A 25,023-nucleotide genomic window follows, 5' to 3' on the forward strand; every position below is an offset into this window, starting at 1 on the left:
TAGAAAGAAACTGAATCTTCATCTTTGAATCCTCCCCCCCCCCCCCAAACTCTTACCAGACGGCCATGATCTGTCGGCGGCAATGTCCCATTAATGAATCGAAAAATAATTCGAATGTGAATGCAATAAAACTCGCTTTCTAAGTCGATGCGTGTGTGTATATGTGTGTGTGTGTGTGTGCTATTGTACGTGCTATGGCCATCAGCCGTTCACGCCGCTGCTGTGTTCTCGATTATGTTCTTGTCTTTTGGCTGTTAACAGAAAGAGCGGGCGAAGAAACGAAGATAGAGAGAAATGAGGGCCGACAAGCCTCTGCTGAACGCCGCCGACAAGTTTTGGAAGCGCGTCGGGGCACAGCAAGAACATCTGCCGCGTGACGTGGCGACACACTGTTCCCGCACGTCACGTCAATGAAAAGAAAACGTTCGTGAATAATTCCACGGCGCCAGCAGATGAAAAAAGAAGAAAAGAAGACGACCAATAAAAAAAAAAAAAGGTGAACGTATACACTGTTGTCGCTTGGTGAGATTTTCAACTCGACATGTCATGACGTTTGAAAAAAAAAAAAAATAATAAATAAAATTCCCCCTTCTTTTTTTTTTTTCATCGCCATTCCCGCGTGAGTAGCTTATTTGAAGAGAGCGACAAAAGAGAGCGCGTCTACGTAAATCAACGTCTTGTCTCGCGCATCAGCCCGAACACGCAACGGCAATTCAAAGTCACGATGATGATGCGAAGAATAGCAGAGTGTCAACGATGATCATACGATGATGGGCGCTTTTGCCTATTTTTTAAAAGCTTCGACGCCATCAACAAGTTGCTCTACACACACATAGTCGAGAGCGGCAAAAAAGAGAAATAAATAAATATGCAAAGTAGTAGTTACCTAGATAGTTGCGACTGGGTTTGAATTCGGTGATGTTGACGTGGCAGGCGCCTTTGGGCAACTGGGCCACCAGGTTGTAGCCGGGCGGCAGCTGCGGCTCCGTGAAGATGCCCGAGACGATCTGGCAAGTGGAATTGCTGCCGCCGCACACTCCGCAGGCATCCGGCCGCTTCTCCGAGCCCACGATCCCATCGCAGCCGATCGTCTTGTTTTCATTGGAAAAAAAAAAAAAAAAAAAAAGAAAACAAAAAAAAAAAAAACACGTTTAAGATACAATTAAACGAAACACGGATGAAAAACGATTAGATGAACACACAAAATCTGTGAATGCTTCCGCACTGCTGAACCGGCCATTGTCCACCGTATAATTTATGCAAAAAAAAAAAAAAAAAAAAAAAAAAAAAAAAAAAAATAAAGGAATCGACGTTCACACTGGAACATAGCCAGAGAACAAGGGGGAAAAGAAATCAAACCAAATAAAGAGATTGGATAAAAGAAAAAAAAGCCACCTGGGCACCCAATTTTCGATGGAATCTATTCGGTAGACTAGCTGCCGAAGATTGGTTCAGTTTAAATGCCACAAGGATTTCTTTTTCGTTTTTCTCTTTGGTTTAGATTTGGTTTAGAATGGAATCCGGCAACGGGCCTCGAGAGATAATATTTTCAATTGAAATTAGATCTACACACAAGCCTCGAAATAAAAATAAAAAGGGAGATAGGAAACAAGAAGAAGAATGTTGAAACGCGATGGTCATCGCTGCCACCGAGATGAATGCTCCATTCCACACCCACTCAAACTAGGCTCGAGTTATTAAAGAGACAAGAGTCTGTGAGGTGGTGGGTATGAAAGGCCAATATATTCATTTTTTTTTTCTTTTGTTTTGTTTTTCTCGTTGCTTGTATGTTTTCTTATCTTATTCTTCTCGTCTTTCTTTTTCTTTTCGTTTTCTTTTTTTTTTAACGTCTCCAACTGTACAGACGCCACGGTTAATTCTTATGCAAACAAAACACACACTCGGGGCCCGTTGGGGCTGATCTTATACATATTACATATCAAATCGACGAGAAAGGCACACTCGCTTGTGTAATACGTTACAAACTAGACAAAATATACAAAAATGTTTTTCTTTCCCGAGAAATAAAAAAAAAAAAAAAAATCCAAAAACAGACGCAAGGGAAGGGGGGGGGGGGAGAGAGAGAAAAAAGTGAGAAATGGCCACCGAAAATGTAGAATAACTTTGTTGTTCTTCAACCAACTGGTATGCTATTAAACGACGAACGCAAAAGAGTGGGTCGTATCTCGTCCTAGGGTTCACGAACGCCCAGAAAGAGAGAGTGAAGCAATCACGGTGGCAAAAGCCCATTCAAGAAAGAAACGCTCGGCCAGTTTTAATTTACTCATTTCCGTGGCAGTTGCACACACACGCCTCTAACGAGGAAAAGAGCATCTCTCTCTCTCTCTCTCTCTCTCTCTCTCTCTTTCTCGCCGTGTTGTAATCTACTACTGCTCGCTGCGTACATAAATGTTTTAGTAATACAAAGGGCGGTCGAAAATCCCCCGCCAGGCTTAATTTCTCTATCGCTTATAATTGTTATTTCAAATGAGAAGCTTCTTATATAATTCTTTTTCCAAGATATAGGTTTTTTTTCTTTTTCGTTCTCGTCGTGTTGAGAGCTTTGTTTATAAATATACCGAGAGAGAGAGAGAGAAGGAAAAAAAAAAAAAAATTCTAAGCTATAAGCTAGGGAGGATAACCTTCAGGGGTGTTGGCACTAAAGCTATGAATAATTCATGATGCACAGCAAAACATTCATTTCCCGGCCGCGATCGCTACAACACGTCGCCGTGTGTGTGTGTGTGTGTGTGTGTGTTTACCAATCGGGATTTGTGGTAATGTAAAAGAAAAAAGAAAACCCAAAAATGAATCACCAACTGGCTGGCGATGGGGTTAAGCTTTAGAAGTCAAATATCCAAAAACAAGCTCCCTATTTTTTTTTTTTTTTTTTTTTCCCTTTACTGATACGGTGGTTTGCGCTAAATGGATATGGCACGTTTCTCTCTTCCTCTCCGCGTATGACCCCTATTTCCGTCTACGCACTAAACATCCGCCAAAGGGGAAAAAAAAAAAACAAGTTTTGGCAATAACAAAAATAGGAAGCTATTAATATTCGTTTCTTCACTTCATCAGACTTTGGATCGAGGCCCTATAATCACCCAGTTGGTCTTTAAAAAAAAAAAAAAAAAAAAAAAAAAAAAAAAAGGAGGAGGAGGATGATGATCATCGGTGCGTAATACCGGGACAACCATCAAAACAAGGTTCGTATTTCTATCTGTTTCCCCCAATCTCTTACGAAATAAACAGTAAGGGGAGCATACGGAACAGCTGGGGAATGATGACCATCGATCCGGATTGGAATGACGAACTGGACAGCTTACAGAGAATGCAATTCATCAGTGAAACGAACATAACAAGGAGAATATTCAGAGGATTGCGCGCGGGATAGGAATTGGGCAGCTTGTCATCAAATCAGTGGCCATCGTTAATCTGATGATCAAGCAGATGTGCACGAGGTGAAGAGAGGGAAACCCGGATGCGATAGACTTGACTTCTTTTTTTTTTTTTTTTTTTTTTTTCTATTTCAGAAGGAGACGAATGTGTGGTAGAGAGCTCATCCATCTCACAGTCAAGAAGAGCTAATTAAGTGGCAAACACCAGGTCAGAGAGACGGAAAAAAGGCCCACCACAGAACAGGGAGAAACGCAACCCCTCGGCAGTGAGGGCGAGAGATGAGGCGAGGGAGAGAGACAACAATCCTCACAATGTTGTGATGGATTATTCAATGGCTAGTATGGGCAGATGGTTATCACCATAGCTGAAATACAAAAAAAAAAAAATGCCAGTAGTTCATCTTGTGTTTTGGAACCCGCGTGCGCGTGTCTTTTTATCCAAATCTATACGTGAAAAGTGTGTGTGTGTGTGTGTGTGTGTGGAATGTCGACACGATGGATCGGATATCTTTTAGTCGAGGTGTTTGGGCAAACTTGCGCAACACTTTCTATTTTTTTTTTTTTTTTTTTAAATTCTTTAACAAAGATTTATGGCATTTTACTGCTACTATTTACCAGTTGGGGGATAGCAATTCAGAATCGCCGGTAAATCCAATTTCTGTGCATTTTTCCACAGATGTTGTTCGCAAAAACGTTCGCCTTGCCAGAACGGACGAAGTTCACGATAAACAGATCCCAAATTAGGCGTCATGACATTTCACATGCCGACGTTTTTCCTTCTATTGTCCTCCTATTTTGTACGTCACAGATGAAATTCAAAAGAAAAAAAAAAAGGACTCGCCAGTGTGAAAGCGAGTTTTTTTTTTTTTTTTTTTCTCAGGTGGAAATAGAGAGGTACACAGGGCACACGAAGAAGAAGCAGCGGTACTACACGCTTAGGGGGGGGGGGGGGGGGGGGGGGGGGGGGGTTTTTGGGGGGCCGGGAGGGTTTTTTTTTTTTTTTTTTTTTTTTTTTTTTTTGTTCAAAATGCTTTTCTTTACCCGTTTGCTGAGTCACTTTGATTTCTTTCGATGCGAGACGACATCATCAATTTAAATATGCGCGGCGGCGGCGGTTCTGATGGTATATTGTGCCGGCGGTGATGGCGGCAGCGTCGGTTGCGCTCCATGGCGCTCCTTCCTTACATTTATTTTTCCTATTTTCTTTTTGTTTCCGTGTGTTTTTTTTTTTTCTCTCTCTCCATAGTACGATGTTGACCTCATCATCAGACCATTCGCTGAGTTGGAAGCTGTCCAGTACCGGCTCGCAAAAAAAAAAAAAGAAAAACCTGGCTTTCAATTTTTGTTCTTTTTTTTTTTCCTAACGTTTTGTTGTTGTTGTTTATTTCAAAGTTCCCAAGGTTGGAATACATGAATGCGATGCCTATCTCTCTCATTCTCGTGAAAGCATCCGCAATTCCTTATTTATTTATTTTTTTTTTTCCTATTGGTATTATTATTTTGATGATATGTCAAAACGAACTCCGGTACTCTTTCCCCCCCGCAACCACACACATGGAGGAAGAATCAAGTGAAGATGTTTGCCTTTGATTTCTTTCAGAGAGAAAAAAAAAAAAAAAGAGTACACAACTAAAAGGCAGAAGAGAAAAGAAAAAAAAGACACGATCGAGACAATGCCAGATGCCAACAAGTGATACCAAGCCAGACTTTCATATACTTTTTTTTTTTTTTTTTCGTCTTTTCATCCTCTTCCATTATGACGTGTAGTAGGCTTAATACCACTCGTCTTTTTAAAGAAAACGTGCAGCAATGTACAAGTACGGTAACGACAACATGTAAAAATAAAAAAGGAAAACTAAGAAAGAATAAACGATAAAAGAAAAGGGGAGAAATGTAAAGCGAGAGAAATAAAAGAGACGAATGTGTGTTGGGAAACTGAGTGTGCTTTAAACACGCACGAAACACACACACACACTGGCCGATTGGCCATCATAACTTAACCAAGGTCTTAGATGCAGGTTGGCACTGATGGGTTCCACAAACGTGTAGAACGAAAAATATGCCAACATACATATTCGACCCACCAACACGAAGCAAAAAGGAGAGAGCAGCAATCTCATCACATATTCATTTGTCATAAATTTACTTCCTATTGATTTTAATTCTTTTTCTTTTGTTTGTTTTGCTGTCCCCCCCCCCTCTCTCTCTCTCTCTCTCTCTCTCTCTCTCCTGGCCACCTTCTTTTTGTCATTTCTACCTCAAGTCCAAGATCGAGTACAACACTAAAAAAGGAGAAAGTTTTGAATTGATTTTCCGTATTTCTTCTCGACATTCCAGCACATCCAAAAGACATTCTATAAGCGTTTTTTTTTCTCTTCTTTTTGGCCTGTGCTTCTTGTTTGTTTTTTGCCTACATTACATGATAGGTTATTGTGTAACTTCGTCTGTCTAGTGGAGTCTTTTTTTTTTTTTTTTTTTTTTTTAAACGCCACAGTGGAAAACAAAAGAACAGCAGAGGGCAGCAGCAAAGCTCTTTGATAAGTGGCCACTTAACGTGATGAAGAAAGAGCAAAGAGAGTGCGAGAGAGGGAACAAGGAACGAGACGAGAGGTAAATAGAAACAGAAGAAAGCTAACAAGATGAGCACTGTGTGCTATAGGCGGATATGTGTACGGCCAAACCAGTCGCTCGTCCTTCTCTTCTGTCGTTTTCTAATTCTTTCTGTATCGCGTACTGGCCTTGTATTTTCAACAAGAAATTACAATTAAGGGGGGAGTCCCCCGACAAATTAAAAAAAATCAAGCTTTTGATTTTGAAATGAAATTAGAAAGCAAAATTTGGCGTTTACTTTGTTTCGGGCTCGTATCGATGTGTCCTTTCAAAAATGATCTGAAACTCTTGTGACACAGCGTTTGCCCCATCCCCCCTTATGTCAATGCGTATAGAGGAAGCTAGGACCTGTCATGTCTGTCGGGAGTAATTTCATGCCAACTGATTTTTTATTATTTTTTTTTTTATGTGCATTAATGCAAACATAAAAATCGTTTTCTTTTCTTTCTTTCGAATCCAACTTCTTTTCTGCAGCTGTTGATTTAACGTCACAATCGTCTCTATCTGACTACATACGCGACCACCTCAAATTCTAGTAGCGTGCAGAGATGCGTGACCGCTTGATTGGCCCTTTAAAACAACTCAACCTCAATGACAACACAACTGCAAAAGGTCTCATCGACTGTCCTCTTATTCGTTTATCAATCCATCTCTCACTTGTTTCGACTACGCATCTGTTTGCATTTCCCTTTCCAGCCGCGTGCGTTCACGTCAATCGGAATGCGTCCGTTTTCCTCAATCTTACACATCCAAGTGTTTTGCTTCACTTAATTTTGTACGCAGCTATTGCCTTGATTTCTTGGGGGTATCGTTTCATCTACTAGACAGTGACGCAAGAGTGACACATGGGTGAAAGAATTCAACTACTAAGGCAACAAGAGTCCGCAGACTAGGGCGTTAAGGGATTCCTTCTGATGATTATCGCTGTTCAGGTTTGTCAACACAGCCTCGTCCCAGTCTACCCCCCCCCCTCCCACACGAAAAATAATAAGACAATTCAGAGGGTTGCGGTTAAACACTGGCAAATCGGAATTCAATCCGTCCTTTTTTCTTTTTTTTTTTCGTTGTTGTCGAACAACGTCAATGGATAAAATCAAAACGTAAACAAAAATGAAAGGCGAGAATCGAAAGGGGAAAAAAAAAGCGTTTCCATTAATTATACAACAGTTGGAAAGCGCACAAGATCGTTGTGAAATTGATCCATTTTTTTTTCTTCTAGATGGGGGTTGAGTGAGACTGTCACGTTTTGAGTCTCGGGACCGTGCGTGTCGTGCACGAATCTCTAATGCATAATCAGCGCATTTTCTTGTGTATGTGTGTGTGTGTGTGCCTTGATTTTGTGATGTAGCCGACAGCGTAGAATTTCTGAAAGCCTATACACACACACACACACACACACACACACACAACATTTAACTCTTTTTGTTTCTTCCCATTGACGGTTTTCGACGATAGCTTGAAAATTTCTTTCCCATTTATCATTCAACGTGAAGGCCCTTTAAAAAGTGGAAAGACCGGGGGGGGGGGGGAACGACGACTCGAGTGACAGACTTGAGAGAGTGCTACAAACAGGGCAAGGCATAAAAATAAAAACATGAAACAAAAAGCCCAGCCCAACAAAGAAGAAACGGATAGATCCTTATTACTTTGTTTTTCCCTTTTTTATTTTCATCCCCTTATTCAATGGTTTGTTTTAATTTATTTTTCATTCATTCTTCTTTTAGTGTCGTGTGCCGTTGTGAAATGCCGATCGCGTGGTGCGCGAACGTCAAACAAAACAAGACGCGTGAAAACGAGCCAATGAATTATGCAAAATAGCCGTTTTTGATGACCGCCGATGGCCTGAGAATGGGACAGTCAAGTAATAAAAGAGCTTCGAATCATCGTTATTGCTGGTGCCTATTGAAGTGGCAAACGCATGTAAGGAAAATGGCGACAAATCAAGAGGCCGAATTTCAATAGTTTGGCAATAAACAAAATATGCAAATAAAATTTAAAATGAAAATCGAGTTTAACAAACAAATAATAAACAATAAATGTTACTTTCATGACATTTTTCTTTGAGTCTTGTAAACTGACTCGTCATTGAAAACGGCCGTTTTGTTTTTCGCAGGAAATACACTTAACAGGAAGTGAATTCGACCGTCTTCTTTTACACCGGACCCCACGACACAAACGCACGGCCACTGTCGAATGTTGACGCGCGTTTCGCTCCAATGTCAATGACGCATAACTGACAACTGCCTGACTACACAACAAATATCGGCTCGTTAGCGAAACATTTCAGAGTTCCGGTCGACGATTTTTGTTTCATTTAAATTAAAAAGGGGTGGAACATTATCGACAGCACACGCATACATATACACACACGAAATGGGGTTAGAAACGTTTTGGGAGATTTAACGAGGAACCTACGGGAGCAAGCGTAACCCTTTTTAATAGATGCTATAAGCTACCCTTAATAGCGAGAGGCCGTTTAAAACGTTCCAGTGGGTCGCTATGTGAGCCTCCTGCATACGAAGAAACTGCTGCTGCTGCTGCGTAATGAGTTTGGGGCAGCACGTTCTGACAGGTGAGCCCCTCACAAAATGCGCATATTACAAGAATTTTTTTCCCCCCTTTTTCTGATGGTAACCTAGACACCAGGTACATACAACAGTCAGAGAGAAGAAAACAATGATAAAGAAAATATATACGTAAAAAAAAAAAGAGAGGGGAAAAAAATGTTTTAAGAATAACAAGAAAAACAAAAAGATTCTTGTTTTTTTTTTTTTTCGAGGCGTGTTCGAACGCAGACAACGTAAGGAACTAGGTCGGGTTCTTGAACGATTTAAATGTGTATGTTTGTTTTAAACGCGAGAATAATGACACGTCATTAAAGAAAATAGATACACCGACAGAGAAAAAGCCGTGATTTACTGTGTATACCAATCGTTATTTACAATGCACGCAACAAAAAAGAAGAAGAAAAAAAACCCTGCCAAACTAGAAAAACTCGTTCAGCGGTGTATTCTGAGAAGTTCGCACGCTACAGCGACGTTGAACGCTCATTAAAAAGAATCAAAAAAAAAAAAAAAAGAACGAAGAAAATAAACGTATCCAAATTTAGACCTATTATTACCCAAGTACCGTCGTAATTAGTTTGGCACTATGAGAGAAAAAAAAAAAACGAAAAATCTTTGAAAGTCCCGCGGGACCAAGTCAAAATTGAAAGACAATAGGATATTTTTCAAATGTCTTTTTTCTCTTATTTGCGATTTAAAACAAAAAAGATGAACCCCCTTTTTTGTGCCTTTTCTTTCGTCAGTTGCAACATTTCCAACTGTTGAGCGATAACTAAACTGCGTGTTATCCAATGCGGCTTGCAGACAAGGTTTTTTTTTTTTTTTTTAAAAAAAAAAAAAAAAAAAAAAAAAAGAAAAGCCGAACGGCTACGCACGCGCGTCTTTTTTTTTTCCCAACACGTCGGTTAAAAACAAGACGCTCTTTGCGCCTTCCCCCCTCACCACTCATTGATACGGAGGGGATATATGTGGGGGCGAAGTAGCGTCGGTGATGGGAACGTCGAAGAGAAAATAAAGAAATAAAAAAGAGAATGAGGCTGCTGTTGTGTCAGGTAAAAAAAAAAAGAAAAAAAAAAAAAAGAAGAGCGGCAGAAGTTCAGCCCTCGCCATGCACAGCTTGCAGCCATTACTCAACGTCTTACATTGAAAAAAAAAAAAAAGAAAAGAAAAAGACGCAACAACAAAACGGTGTTGGAGATGCACAGCCCCATGCACCCCCCCCCCCCCCAGTTCGTCTACTTGAACGTGAATGGATATGAAGTCTTGCAGGGGAAGGGGGGGGGGGTTAGGATAGTAGAGGTGAAAAAGAGAAACGGACAGCTCCCGCTTAGCTTCAGACTCAAAGTCCTTTGACTTCTCTTTTTATTTTCCTTCTTTTCAGATTCTTGTTTGCCTCACCTTTAAACAAGAAGACAATACGGGACTAAAAATATCTTGATGGCTTTATCGACACTCTTGACGGGCTTGACCCCGTCTGTACCCGTTAGAAGACAAAAAAAAAAATTATATATATATATTTATTGAAAGGGCTACGTGCGATGGGGACCAACTTATGGTAACCCAGACTCTGCCAGCGCGTTTTTTTCTCTTCTCAAAAAGTTTGGTCATAACTCAACAAACGGATACTTCTTTTGTGTGTGTGTGTGTGTGTGTCCATTTCCATGTGGAGCCGATAGACCCCATTTCTCAACTCATATAGTATGAGAGAAGAAGGTTTCGAGTTGACGACACATAACAAAAGTGTTGTAGACGCCGTTGGAAATCTGGGGAAATCCACCCCCTTGCAACGGTAGAAAAAATAAAACAGACGAAATAGAGAATTCCAGAAACGGTCATAAATTCATTTGGAAATATCACACAGAGTGAACAAAAAGAAGGGAAAAAAAAAAACGTGAACAAGGAACACCCTGAAAAAAGAAAAAAAAATGTCCTCCCCCACAAATTTGAATGCTCTTCACAACCCACACGAGTCTTGTGTGTCACGTATTCTATATCATTTCGAGATGTATTTTTGGGGGCGACTTTAAATCGGTAGGGACATCTATATACAGCCAACTTTCACCGTTTCTCTTTAAAAAAATAAAATAAAATAAAATAAACGCGTCCTATTATACGCAAGTGTTAAAAACAAAAATAAAAAGTTTAAAATGAGACGGTCGTTATGGTGTGGGCTGTTGTCGCGTTTGCTTTACAGCCGCACGGAAAACAACAGCACCCAAGAGATTATACCATCGCTATATAAATCGAATGATGGATGACAATGGGTCCGTTTGTCACTCGGTTTAAAATTCCCGACACGCTGCAGCTTCACGCAATGTATCCCTCCCAGAATACTGTATATACTGTATATATTTCTTTTTTTTTTGTTTCCCAATAGCAACTTAGAAAAAGGTCATGAAAAGTCATTGTGCGACAATGTCAGTCATCATTCCGCCCACTTCTTCACGACCAACGCAGTCAAACGAGAAGCAAAACAAAAGAAAGAAGAAGAAAAACCTGTCACGCGTTCCCGGTGATTGTCATCTGCGTTCAGGGGAAACAAAATGGATGGAGTAAGAGGGGATTGTTCGCCTCGCATTTTCCTCTTTTTGATTGGCCATATATGTCCAATCGCTAGCGTGAATCGCTCAGTGACAGGGGTCTAGGCAGCAGACGACACAAACTGCACGCGTGTCTGCACAACAACCGTGCCACACAAAGTATAATTTCTGTCGAATACATCATGCAAATCGTACAAAGTTCCATCGACAGGATTAAAAAGCAAACATCGATTTGGTGAGTTTGCCAATCTGTCCAAACATGTTTCTCCATCCATCAAAATGGCGATTCATGTGTCAATAACAATCGACAAATCATAAATACAAACAGGATATCGGTAATCCTGTTTTTTTTTTTTTAAATTTTACAAGGGCCAAGTATTTGTTGTCACGAACCGATCCCGCACTGCGGGAGTGTATGACTCAAAAAAAAAAAAAAAAAAAAAAAGACGGGCAGTAACTGCAAGTTGCCACATAAAAGTATATGGGCAGAACGAAAAAAAAAACAAACAAACAAAATAAATACGGAGACACGGATGCAATTGGCTTTCGCGCTCCATCATGTTTTTGTTTTTCTATGGAAACGAATGTAGCCAATGTTCGGTATACGGCGGTCGCAAACAATAGCGCGTATAATAAATATATTTAAAAAAAAAAAAAAAGAAAAAAGAGAATAGAACAAGAAGAATCTATTTGAATACAATAAATAAAAGATTCGCTCGTGACAATCTGTTGAGTCGGAGCATCTCGAAACGTACCACAAAAAAGGAGCATTGCGAGAAAAAGAATAATAAAAACAAGAAGACGAACCTAACCGCAGTCTCAAAGCATTTGGCATTGGCAATGACGCGGCGATAAGAAACAAGTCTGCACATTATAGAAACGACGTGGTTCTTTGTAGTGTCTCGTTATTCTTCTATCTCTTATCTCTTTTCTTCTTCTTCCTGATAGAATGAAATTCCGTCAGAACGGGGTACGCCAATGTGCGTTTCGAAAACAAACTATCGAATTGAGGAGAACAAAAGAGTTCTATTCTTGTGCCAGAAAAAAAAAAAAAAAAAAAGCCTATCTTTTTTTCTTTTTTCCTCCTCGACTGTTAGTTGTGTATTTCCCGTTGTTGTTACACGCGCTTATTCAACATGCAGCCATCCAAAAAAAAAAAAAAAAAAAAAAAAGATTTTAGCTTCATTTTTTTTTTTAGGCAAAAAAAAACAAACAAAAAAACAAAAAACAAAACTGGCTAGTGGAACCAGACGACTTTGTGTTGCTGGCCATCAGTTTGTCTTTTCTATCTCTCGAAAAGAAAAGAGGTTCCCAGCTAAATCTTTGCTGTCCGTTTCTTGTTCATGAATCATTCTTCTTCTTCTCCCCATTCGATTCACGAATGATTAGGCATCTTGTAAATACCAGTAATATATAAATAAACTCTTTTTCTTTCTCTCTCTCGCTCAGCTGGACAAGACCTCAAAGCCAACCGGTCTTTTCCCATGTTTCTTATATAAGGAGACTGCACCTATTTGAGAAAAAAAAAATAAAATAAACGACATACTCGTCTTCTACTTATGAACTCTTTTCAGGATGCAAGTGGGCAAATGTCTTGCTGAGAGCCACGCTTAGCCATTTCTTTTTTTTCCAAAAAATAAAACTTGCCAAGAGATTTAGTCTCGCTTACTGGAAGAGAAAAAAAAAAAAAAAAAGAACGCGCCAGACTTGACCCCATGTAATCAATAATCAAACAAGGATGTCTTTGACCTCTTCTGACGTCGCCAGTTGTTTCGTTTGACTTGTGCTTTCTTTTTTAAAAGCCAGAGAGAAACATGAGCTGTAATTTAAATGAGAAAAAGAAAAGGGAAAAAAAAAAAAATGTTTGCTGGTTATTACACGATACGTCTGCAATGGCGGCATTTTTGCGGCTGAAAAAAATGCCGCCGAGCAATTGAAGTCGGGAAACAGCCACTTGGCCGCCGTTGCCTTCGTGAAAAAGAGTTAGAAAGAGAAAATCCAAGTTGAGTTGCACAACTGGCGGTTTTGACGGGTGTTGAATACAACCACTCAAGATTCTTCACAAAAAACAAAAAAAAAAAAAAAGAAGGAAGGAAGGGGAGAAAAGAATCGAAAAACGGCTCCTCTTTGTTTTAGCCGACCCCCATCTCATTTTGACATGGTCTTGAAGATGCGACGACGGCCAAGAAACCGGCCGGATCTGCGGGGCTACAGCCGTCTTACATCACAATCCTATTCATCTATCGTCAAGTGGCCGTCGAGATAGCCAACAACGACAAGGGAGGTGTCCAACGAGAAGATGTTCAAACTAGAGCACGTTACAAACATCGCACTCTTTAGATTATAAAAGAAGGAAACATCCCCTCTTTTCCTTTCTTTTTTTTTTGCGCACGACAGATAAGCTGTTACACAAGACATTTTAGCTAACCAAAGAGACCTTGTCACGCAGATTGCAAGCTTATGTCATCGTTAAGTAGCACCCCATTTCCCTCCTTTCTGTCGATGCCATTCGTACAATCAAATAGGGTCGTCGCCGTCGTTCTTTTTTTTTTTTTTTTTTTTTATCAAAAGAAAATGGAACCGCCACGAACGCTAAAAGCTTCCGATGGTTGTAGGGGAGTTACACACGACAAACATTCCACCCTTTCTTTTCTTCTTTCCGAGACCTTGGTCATGTAGGCATACACACACACACACACACACACTCTCGGCTCATTGGCTGTGCGTACTTGTGTAACATAGAGCAGTTACACAGCCTTTTTAAAAGCACTCATTCTTTATTAGTTCCTTCATTCTTCTCCTCTCTTTTTTTTCTCTCTTTCTCTCTCTCTCTCTCTCTTTCTTTTTTCCGTAACGATTGGAATCCTCTTTCACATTTGACCTCTCCTCCCATCTTTTTGCCCCCACCGTGCGCCAGCGTCCAAAAAGGCATGTAGTACAGCACACAAAACTCACGCACAACAAGCAACAATGACCAAATAAAGGGATAGAGCTTCAGATGGATGTCTTTATATCGTTTGACCGCCTTTTCTCCTACGTCCCTACAATTTTTTTTTTTTTTATCTTCAATTGTCTTTCTTTCTACTTATGGGTATGCATCAACATGCGCCAGTTCGAAAAAAGAAAAAGCAAGCTCGAGTTGTGAACAAAAAAGCGGAAAGAAAAAAAACCATTGAGTAGAACACAGCGCATCAAATCGCTACGGGAATCGTGTTTTGTTTTTGTTTTGTTTTTTCGAGAAAACAAACACAAGTAACCGGCTTGAATCCATTAATCCAAAGAGGCTACAGCCAATGGCTATTATTACTATTATTTAAATAAGAAAAAAAACAAAAAAAAAACGAAAGGCCTACACGATACTGTTGTGGTCGAAATGGCAGTCACGGACGGAACCAAATAAAAGGGACATAAAATAGAGGGGAAATGTGTCGATTGCTATCTATCTTGTAGCTATATCTCAAGACGGCATAGTGAGTATAAAATAAATATTTCTGTTTTTCTTTTTTCCCTTTCCTTGCCTTCTTCAAGCTGGTACAACTGAAAAGTGAGAGTAGAAATGTGGAGAGGACCAGAAAGCATGCGGGTTTTACTTTACGACTTTTGATTTAGACACTAAAGAAGCCCTATAGATACGAATCCCCTTGCATTTATTTACACATTTATTTATGTATATTTTATAGATGCCAACGCTTCAAAGTCAACAACATGCCACGAGATCTATGGCTTGCACGATTGACCGCGTCTACACAGCCCTCCCCTCCCCCCCTATACGAACGCAACCACAAACATAAATATATAAGAATATTTTAAAAAAAATAGCCTTTTTTTTTTTTTCAAAGGGCTTCGGTCAACAACAAAAAAGAGAGGGAAAAGAAAAAAAAAAATACGGAACAAACGAAAGGAGTGGCCAGTGAGATTCGGATCAAAATGTTACTCATCTCTTCACTATGTCTGCGCTCATACAAAGAGGAATTTTATTTTTTTTTTTTTTGCTTCTGCCGCAAAATTCCAATATAAAAAAATATAAATCTCTCTATTTGCATAGGTATCGAGACAACACTTATGCGGGGATTGAAGGCTGAACGCGTGAGTCATACAAAAAAAAAAACTACATGGCTCACACACACACACACACACTCGGATAGGCTGGGTAGTTATACGATCGTAGCTTTCCCGCTCATCTGCCGGCCAATATTCCCGGCTTTTATTTCATTTTTTTTTTCTTCTTTTTGGCATCTTGCAGCATCTTTTGTGTTCACGATAGATACAAATAAAAAATTCTGCTCAACGTGGCGCCTCCCCCAACAACAACAACAAAAAAAAAAAAAAGAGGAGGTGGGTTTTCCCTCATCCTTAGTCAATACGTGTGTATAAATAATGGCAGACATACACACTTGATCTTCTTGTTTCCGAAAGGAGAACAAGCAGCAAAAAATAAAAAGAATGAAAAAAAAAAAAAAATTTTTCTTTCTTCGTCCAAGATGTTTTCGTCCTTTTTTTTTTTTTTTTTTCCTTTTTTTTTAAACAGATGCAAGCCACGAAAAGATGTTTTGATGTGCATTCGCCATATAAGACAAGCCGCTGCTTCTGCCACGTCTGTCCAGAAGAGCGTTTTGTGATGGGAGAAGGAAAGGAGGAAAAAAAAAAAATGAAATAAATGAAATTATGCGCATATTTAATTTGAAGCTGACCAACAACCTGCGCCAATATTTATCGGCCAAAAGACAGCCAGTAATCTTTCTCTAGCTGCTCAGTTGGGTCTGTCGTCTTCGACGATGAATTATCGTACATGGCCGAAGGCCATCAGGTACCAACTATTCGATTTTTTTTTTTGTTTTTTTTTTTTTTTGTTTTTTAAAGAAAAAGAATCCGATGATGACAAAACAAACTGGTGTTGTGCCAACGCTCCTGGGCAGTCCCCCGAAAAAAAAAACGACTTTAAGGCGACTTTGTTCGGTGTCAGCTTAGCTAATGAGCGATAAAGATCGGTATGGTAATCATCGCTACTTCTTCATTAATCACGTCACGAAAGGACAAACCAAAAAGGTACGTGACTTTGGTTGTCCAGACGTAACAATCGTGGCCAGGGAATCATTTATTTTTTGGGTAAAGAAAATCTTGAATTTATAATGTCTTTTTTTTTTTGGGGGGGGGGGGGGGGATCGAAGCGTTGAAGAGCGTAACAAATTTTGGTTGCACTACACAACTCGATTAACAATCATATTGATGATTCTTTTTTTTTTTTTTTTTTTTTTTTTTTTCCTTCTTCGTTTGCTGGGCGTCGTTATAGTACAGGGTCTACCCCCACCTTTGGTGGTCTACGAAATATTTTGTTATAGGCCGGCAGTCCCCTCTGCCGGAACAGCTGGGTGTCGGAACTATTAACATTTTTTTTTTTTTTTTTGGACTCGTCACGTCGCCGTGCCATTTCGAAACGCTGAGCCCTCCCATTTTTTGTGTTCTCCTTTTAATCCAGTTCAAATGTGAAACAATCGTTTAAGCGCATTTTTTACATCGCGGAGCATTGTTGCCCATTTTTACCTGATCAACATTCTTTTTATTTGAACCGATCGTCTGACATGACCATATTCCTCGAATAACATTACGGTTCACGGGCCGTTATATGTTATCACCATACAACACGAAAAAAAAAAAACAACACACACATTTCCTCATTTTAAGTTGTTTTCAGTGCAAGTCTAAAAAAAAAGAAAAAAAAAAAAAAAGAAAAAAAAAAAGAAAACGGACAGTTTTGGTAATCCGCAGCCTGAAGCTAATAGAGCGACTGGGCGTCTGTCAAATCCAAAACGGACCCAACTGACTTTGTTTTTGTTTTGCTTTTTTTTTCCCTAAAAAAGACATAACGGCCAGCGAATAGAAGGAGAAAAAAAAAAAGGCATTCTTTAAATTTTATTTTGGCTTGCTCCTGCTATCTTTCAAGTCTGTGCGGTGCAAAGTGAAGGATGAAAAATCGAGTCGGAAAAAAAAGAAAAAATATGGGCACGAACGGAGATCGGGCAGACCCATCAGCACCAGAGAAGAAAAGGGTAAAACAAAAAGAAAGCTAAAAAGCCAAATGCTTTAAGTGATGGGGCTTTGTCTCTTTCCGTTGCTACAATGTGTAGATTACGTAAGCGGTTGAAAGGTGAAACAGATGCTACAGATTCCCAACTCGACGCTCTTCCGATATCATAATCATGAATCATCACAATTTTGTTTAAAAACAGAAATAGCCTCACAACAGTTGTCCCAATTTTGCCCGAATTGAAACAGACGGACTACATTCGCCTGTCGCTAGAGAAAAAAAAAAAAAAAAAAAGTACAAGCTGTAGTCCTTCAAAAATGGTGCTATTCATTCTATTCAATTTTTCTCGCACTTTTCAATAGAACACGTTAAGGAGAGAGGGGAGGAAAAAAAAAAAAAAAAAAAAAAAAAAGAGGGTCAACAATGTATGTCCAGTACGAAAGAGAAATGGACGCGCCGTCTGTCAAATGGCGGACGGAGCGACAGCCCATTCCAGCGGATTAAGCTCATATTCAAAGAGTAAAAACTGGCACGCTGGCGAGAGCGAGCACGCGTGAAAAATCCAGTTGGGAAAGTTCTTTTTTTTTTTTTTTCGGGGAGGAAACGGGTTGAAAATTTGAAAGATGGGGGAACCGGTTCTCTGCACATACATACACCCACGTTATACTGTATGCGGTACGTCATCGTGTAGAGTGTCCCACCTGCGTGTTTTTTTAACACAGGTATGCGCGCTGCATGTCACGATAGACAAGTCAAAAGCTCCCCTCCGCCCTCAAAGGTATTTTCTTGCCACGTAAATGGCAAGATTGAATAAAAGTAAAGGCAAAAAATTGAATGCAACATTTGTTTAACCTACGGAGAGAAAAAAAAAAAAAAAAAAAATTGGAAGTTGCGATGTCGACACGCTGTGTTGCTATAAAAAGAACCGAAACGGATACCCCCAAACAGCAGCACCGAACGAAGGGTGATAGGAGAACCGGTGTCGGGAGGAATGCGCCTGGGCTCTCATTTTTACACGTGTCACACGTTCAGCGTTTCAATGACGTCCATCGTGAAAAAAGAAGTTTTAAAAATAATAATAATAATCATAATAAAGAAATGGTCCATGGCGCGACTAATTCGAAAAAAAAAAAAAAAAAAGAAGAGCGGCGAATCCAATGTAAATAATCTGCTTTTTCCAAGGGGAAAAATGAGGGGAAGGATTGAGAAAAGATCCCGACAATTTCTTAGGAAAAAAAAAATGTTTTATTGCGGCTGTTTTTGGGTGATGGCGATAAAATGTATACCCCACCTGTTTCCTTTAAAAAAAAAAAAAAAAAAAAAAAACATTTTTTTTTTTATTCAAACATTTTGATTTCCTAATGTTACGAGCGATATTAGAAAGTGTTTGGTCGCACACTTTGGACCGACCGCCGCGTGGCTGCCGCAACCGCAGATTTTTTTTTTAACGACCATCACGAAGGAATGAGAGAGGAAATCCCTTCCGGACTGTCCCTTTTTTCCTTTCCTAAACCCAATACTTTTAGGCACACGCTCAACGCGCCATAAACGCTAAACGCGTGTGACGGTTTTGATCCACGACATTAACGATGTGTCAGCAATCCCTACGCTTTTTTTTTTCACGCGCGTGTCAAAGTTTTCCTTCCATGTTTATCTCTTTCACACACACACACACACACACACACAAAAAAAAAAAATACAAGGATGAGCTGCATAAACGAACACGAGCAAAGATTCCCAAAACAGCAGATCGTTACGTTAAAAAAAAAAAAATGGGCGGAAGATATCCGTTTTAAACGACTTGTTGGACGCGAACGAAAGCGACGAGACCGCACTGCACGATAAGCAGGTGCCAGTGACAGGGCGAAGGTCACTGGAACAGCCATTTACGATTGAAAATGGACCGAAACGGATGGACCACACAATTTCAGATAATAAAAACTTGTTAAAGAAAAACAAGAGGATATTGAGTTTAAGGGCGCGCGGAAAAAAAAAAAAAATAAAGATAATAGGGAGCCATAAAGTACCGCTCCGTCTCGACTCCCGAAAAAAGCAAAGATGGCGCTAACAGCCGAATGCAAAAAAAAAAAAAAAAAAAAAAAAAAAAAAAAAACAAAACAAAACAAAAACTCACCAAGATCAAGATTAAGAGCAGCGACATCGTCCTCAGGGTGTTGGTCGTCAACGCCGAAGTGGCGGTGAACTTGCCGAACCAAATTCGTTTGCGAGTCGGTAGCAACGGTGACGCCATTCTTGTTTTTCACGCAAATTTTCACCTTTTATTTTTGTTTGATTTTTATTTTTGCTGTAGAAAATCACGAAAGTCTTGACGACAACGGGTTCAGAAAGTCAGGCAGTGTCTCGTTTAGCGCTATTTATAAACGTAGCACAGCAGTCGCAATCAAAACACGGGACAGGGGCGACGTAACTACCCCACTTTTCGTTTTCTTAAATAAATTTTGTTTCTCTTTTTTCTTTAAGAGAGGCGAAAGAATTCCAGCGCACGACGGGACGACACCCTTTTTTTTTTCTTCGTGTGTGCCTGTTGTTTCGTCAGGCTGAAGAAAACGCGTGCACAACACACAACCCCAATAACAGTCCCTCTTTTTTCTTTACTTTTTCAGAATTTCTTCTTTGAAAAAAGAAAGAAAAATTCTTTTTGAGACTACAACAGTTGAATGTCGGTCCAAAGCTGGACACACACAGGTGATGGAAACACGATCCGTCCCGACGACGTTCACATAAGTACGTAAAGGGGGGAAAAAAAAAAAAAAAGGGGAACGAGCGCGGTTGATTCCAAACGATTTAGATCCTGGCCTTCATCATAAACAAATAGACACAGAGGAAAAAAAATAAAAATAAAAATGGTAAAAATAAAAGGGAGAAATTTAAAGACATTACAACTAAGAGACGACAGCAAAACTTAAAAATCTACGACGACGATCATTTTTTTTTTTTTTTTTTTTTTTTTTAACATATCCCCTGCTTGTCTTTCTCTTCTCGGGCTTTCGTCTTCATCTCATTCGTGTTACAACTATACGCAAGCGAATCGGATTCAATTTGAAAGCTGCTCGCAAATGAATTGATAAAAGGTAACGGCTCTTTCATTTTCGTTACATGTTTTCATAACAAAAAAAAAAGTGGTTGCCACGAAAAAATGATTGTGATCCCAATTGAACGAGAGAAAAAAAATAGAATAAAGTGAGGATAAGTCGATTCTCGTTTCTCTCTCAGGTCAACTCGTCCTTCCAACCAACCTCATCTTGCCCTTCGGGGCCAATAGATCAGATGGCTCCACTTCGTTCACTCGCTCGTTCGTTCGTTTGAACGATTATTATTTCTGCCTTTCTCACCCGAAAAACCAAAAGAAAAACTAAATTTAATGTAAAGAACAATTCTTTTCTGATGAACGGGTTTTTTTTTTTCTTTTTCTTTTTGTCTTCTTCCCTTTACACATCCTCCCTTTTCGTTCACCCGTAAAAAGTTTTCTGGGGCATTGCCCATGGCCCACTTTATTTTTGATTGTTTCTATAGCACCGGCCTTTCAATTCTTCTCGATTGATAGGCCTATCACGATGAGGTGGTAGGGTAAACGAGTGATGTGAGGAAAAACAAAAGAAAAACTTCCTCCGTATGTCTACAGTGAAAAAAAAAAAAAAAAGAAAAGAAAATCGACTCGAACTATTTATGATGGGGAAGCCCTCGGAGCTAAAGGATGATAACCCACTAGACAACGATTATTTCCTTTTTCCAAAAGGGAAGATGAAAAAAAAAAAAAATAATAAAAAAACAAAAACAAAACACGAACACACACCCAGAAAGTTCATCTCGTGAGGCCCCCACACACCACACACACACACACACACCACAGAAAACCTAATAGAAGTCAATGAGGGGATGTTATAGCCGCAACACAACACGCAATAGCGCCAGGATAGGGACGACAGGGATAGGAGCAAGTGACGGGCGTGTTAGTCAGTGACAGCAAATAAAGAGGGAGAAAATGGGCTCCCTTCTATCTCTTTCTCTTTTCCCTTTTTTTTTTTTTCTTTTCTTTCGTTTTCTCTATTTTCTTGACACTGTACTAAATGAAGGTATTTTAGACACGAAGACAAAGGATAGTATCACGACGCGACTTGAGAAAAAAAAAATAAATAAAGAAGAAAAATGTCTTGAAAATCAAATCTTCCACTGTTAAACGACATCGAAAAGAAAATAAGAATGAATATAAAAAAAAAAAAAAAAAAAAAAAAAAAAAAAGGAAAACGAGAAGTTAAAGGAACAACGTCTCCGGCTATACATCCCGGGCAGTTTTGATAATAGGACGACTCACTCCCGTGGCCATCTTTTTATTGTTTTCTCTCTTCGTTAGATAAAGAAATCAAAACAAAACAAAACAAAAAAAAAAAAAAATAACATCCCCTCCGCGTTCAGATTTCGGTTCTTTTTCTCTCACCTCATCTGCTGATGGCTTTTTCCAGGTGCAACGGACATACGCAAACGCAAGATATAGCCGGCCGAATGTGCGTGTAAGAGGGTATACCATGCCAGTAGCGGGAGTTATATAGCCCCTCTTCGTGTGTCTGATGATAACAGCGGCAGCTAGCACAAGGCTTTTGCTCATCACCCATTTTTGTTTCGCCCAGTGCCTAACCATAACCCCACCTTAGACATTCCTCTTTCTCAATATACGACTACTACCCACGCTCTTCTTAAGCAACTCCCGTCAAGGGTCAAGGTGGACGACAACCAAGAAAACGTTTAAAGAGAAGCAAAATGGAAACTCGCACCTTGACTTTCATCGTTCGCTTTCTGAAATTGGGAATAATCTTTTCAAAAGAGATTCCGAATTTCAATTTATTCCTAATACAAATACGTGAGGAATTTTTTTCTTCTAAATATCTGTCGACAGACAGAGCGAAAGACGAGCGTGAAGTATAACGTTTTTTTCTTCTTTTCTTTCTCGCCCCCTGAATTTTTTTTTTTACTCTCATTGCGCAACCCTCGGAATGGCTGGCCAACTGGTTGTTGACAGCTATGTGTGTGTGTGTGTGTGTGTGGCTGTTTGGTGTGGTATGAAGAACGAACGCATTGCTTTTGAGTTGTCAGCTTGGGTTATAATACAGCACTCGAGTATGCCCACAAACAACAACACAAATAAGAAAAAAGGAGGCCAAGAACGAGAAAGACAAGCTACGGAGAAGTGAGCCAGATAATGCCAGACACAATTTCTTCACATGAGGAAACAATTCCATTCAATCGCTGCCAAGGCATTTTTTGTTTTGCTGTTGTTCTTTTCCGAACGAATCAATTAAACCTTTTTTACTTACGAAAATACACAATAAAATAAAAATTTGTTTTTTACCGCAAGAAATAACAAGAAAAAAACAATCGAAAGTTGTTTCAAGTTGATGGACAATATCCACGACGACCGACGAAACGCTTCGATACGACAAAAAGACGATGGGAGATAAACGTGTGCGGAAATATATGAAAGCGAACACCAACACGGCCGATTCGAATCTCTCACAGTTTTACGAGCTTGCTAACAAACAAAACTACCCAAACTCAGCCAAAGCACCCCGCAACAAACGCGAAGTCTGAACACGACACGAGCCGGTGTCACACTGACGGCCAGTCCAACATTGGCACGCTCTTTTTCCTCTCTCTCGCGCTCTACTGAAGTGAGAGTGGCTACAAGGTAAAAAAAAAAATTCTTTTTTGCCTAGTCCCTTCAAAGTGCCTTTAACAAGTGCCAAGAGCAAAAGGATTGGATGATCATCCCCGCACACAACACAGCAGCTATTTAGAAGGGCAAAGAGAGACGTGTAAAAAAACAAATAGAAATAAAGCACCGAGAGAAGAGAGACGCGGGCGAACGCACGCAAACGCAGCCGTACACTGAAATGAAAGAAACTTGGGCCCGGCCGAAAGTCCAACCCCGAAAAAGCAAAAGGCGACGGTGGCGCGTTGGTGGCGGCAGCCAACGACGATGTTATTCACGCTCGATCTCGTACAAGCTCACGGGAAGGAAATCGTACAGAGTTCATTGAATTTAAAAAATGTGTGTGGAGCTGAACATTTTTTGAAACTCAAATTCGTTTAAAGCGGCAAAAAAAAATTTTTAATTTGAATTGAATAATAAAAAATAAAAAAAGAGAGAAAAAATCAGCAAAGCAGGAACTTGAACTCTTCAATCGTATCAAGTATCCAAGCGATGACGCGGATCCTTTTTCCACTCCGGATGAAAAGTGGACGGGAAAAACGAAAAAAAAAAAAAAACAAGAACCGAAAAGTAAACGAGAAAAACCGCGTGTTGTCGTTTATCTCGTTAAAAAAAAAAAAAAGAAATGTTTGATAGATTTAATATCCGTATTTTTTTTTTGTGTGTGTGGTAAGATGAAAGAATTTACTTGCCATCGACCTTCAATGAGAAAAATATTGAAATCCACCAGAAATTTAAAAATAAAAAGGGGAGAGAAAAACAAAAACAAAGTCGAGTGAAAATCTTTTTTCTTTGGACGCTGTTTACTTCCGTACGCTCGGCACATTTTTTGTTGTTTTTTTTCGAGAAGGTTTGTTGTTTCGTATTTTGGAGCGTCTGGCAGTCGGATAGTAGCAACGGTAGTATTTCTTCACTTTTTTTACGTCAGACGAAATGAATCATAAATCATTTTATAAGAGAGAGAAAAGCGGAGACACGGGGCATCATCCTCCCTAAAATGGCGGGTAGCGAGTTAGATCATTTCTGGGATTCTTGGCCTCTTTTTTTTTCTTTTCTTTTATTTCGCTCGATTTTTTTTTTAATGTTCATTGTGTCAACTTATTCAAATAAGGTTTTCGTCGTCGCTCAATTTTTCATCTTTCCTTATTTCTTTTCGATCATTCAAAAACGAATATACACTAAAAAAAAAAGACAAAAAAAACAAAACAAAAGAAAAACGTTCGGGTCATTTGGTTTGAGTCAAGCGGCCGCTGCATACCAAATAGGCGAAACAGAGAAAAGAAAAAGAAATGAAATAATTCGTTCCACGGTTCCCTCCTTTTTGCTCACAGTCGACACCACCCCCAGTGGGGCGCTCTCAAGAGGTAACAGAAGTTATAAACGTGGGCGCGACAAAAATTGATTGGGACATCAAAGAAATAAGCTTTAAAAAAAAAAATAAAATAAAATAATAATAATAACAATAAAACGCTTGGCAACGTGCACCACTACGCGAATCCTATAAAAAGCATCTCGAACAAACGCCGTTCGTCAAGCCCAAAAAAAACACACAACGCATTTCAGATACCTCTGTCGTCATTCACGTATGACGTGTCCCTTTTTCTCGCTATTTTTGTTTTCAAATCAAAACAAAAATGAAAAAAGAAATGTGACTTTTCAAAACACGCAAGTTGGAATCAAATGAGGAATTCGTCACTGGTAGCGGTCGTGAATATTGGCGGCATTGCGTGATGTCGCCCAACGCATTGAATTCACTGCGGAAATCCGCTGGTCGATAAAAAAAAATAAAATCTTTTCTTTTTTTTTTTTTTTTTCTCGACTTAAGTAAAGGGAAGACTAATCCGCCGCGGTTGATAAAAAAAAAAGCGCCGCTAGCGACGACGCCGCGACAGGAAAAAATAAATAAATAAAAATATTTGAAAAATACACTTTCGGGAGGTATACGCATACATACATTAAAAAGAAAAAGAGAGAGAGAGCTCGTCTTGTGTGTTGGAGGATGAAGTCACCATAAACGCCGTCACGTTTATTATTTATTTAACATTTTTCGTCGAACCAGACGGTGATTCACGTGGTGAGCGGAGCATTTCGCCAACGGGCGCAAAACGGATGAGAACGACCGCGTGCAGTTGATGCAGACATCGAACCAAATAAGGGAGACATG

General features: G+C 39.6%; 1 protein-coding gene across 3 annotated transcripts in view; it reads right to left on the minus strand.

Moving 5' to 3' along the window:
- LOC130692213 (thrombospondin type-1 domain-containing protein 4-like) overlaps positions 1–25,023 on the minus strand; it is a 62,066-nt gene that overhangs the window by 8,692 nt on the left and 28,351 nt on the right. For 2 of the 3 annotated variants that reach the window (XM_059497690.1, XM_059494092.1), the window contains one exon: positions 887–1,091. In XM_059497690.1, coding sequence (XP_059353673.1) covers positions 887–1,091 — 205 coding nt within the window. Of the gene's footprint in view, positions 1–886; positions 1,092–19,268; positions 19,423–25,023 lie in introns of those variants that run through there. The other variant, XM_057515291.2, reaches the window with a different exon arrangement.

This window comes from Daphnia carinata, chromosome 1, assembly GCF_022539665.2.
Source record: "Daphnia carinata strain CSIRO-1 chromosome 1, CSIRO_AGI_Dcar_HiC_V3, whole genome shotgun sequence".
Taxonomy (NCBI): domain Eukaryota; kingdom Metazoa; phylum Arthropoda; class Branchiopoda; order Diplostraca; family Daphniidae; genus Daphnia; species Daphnia carinata.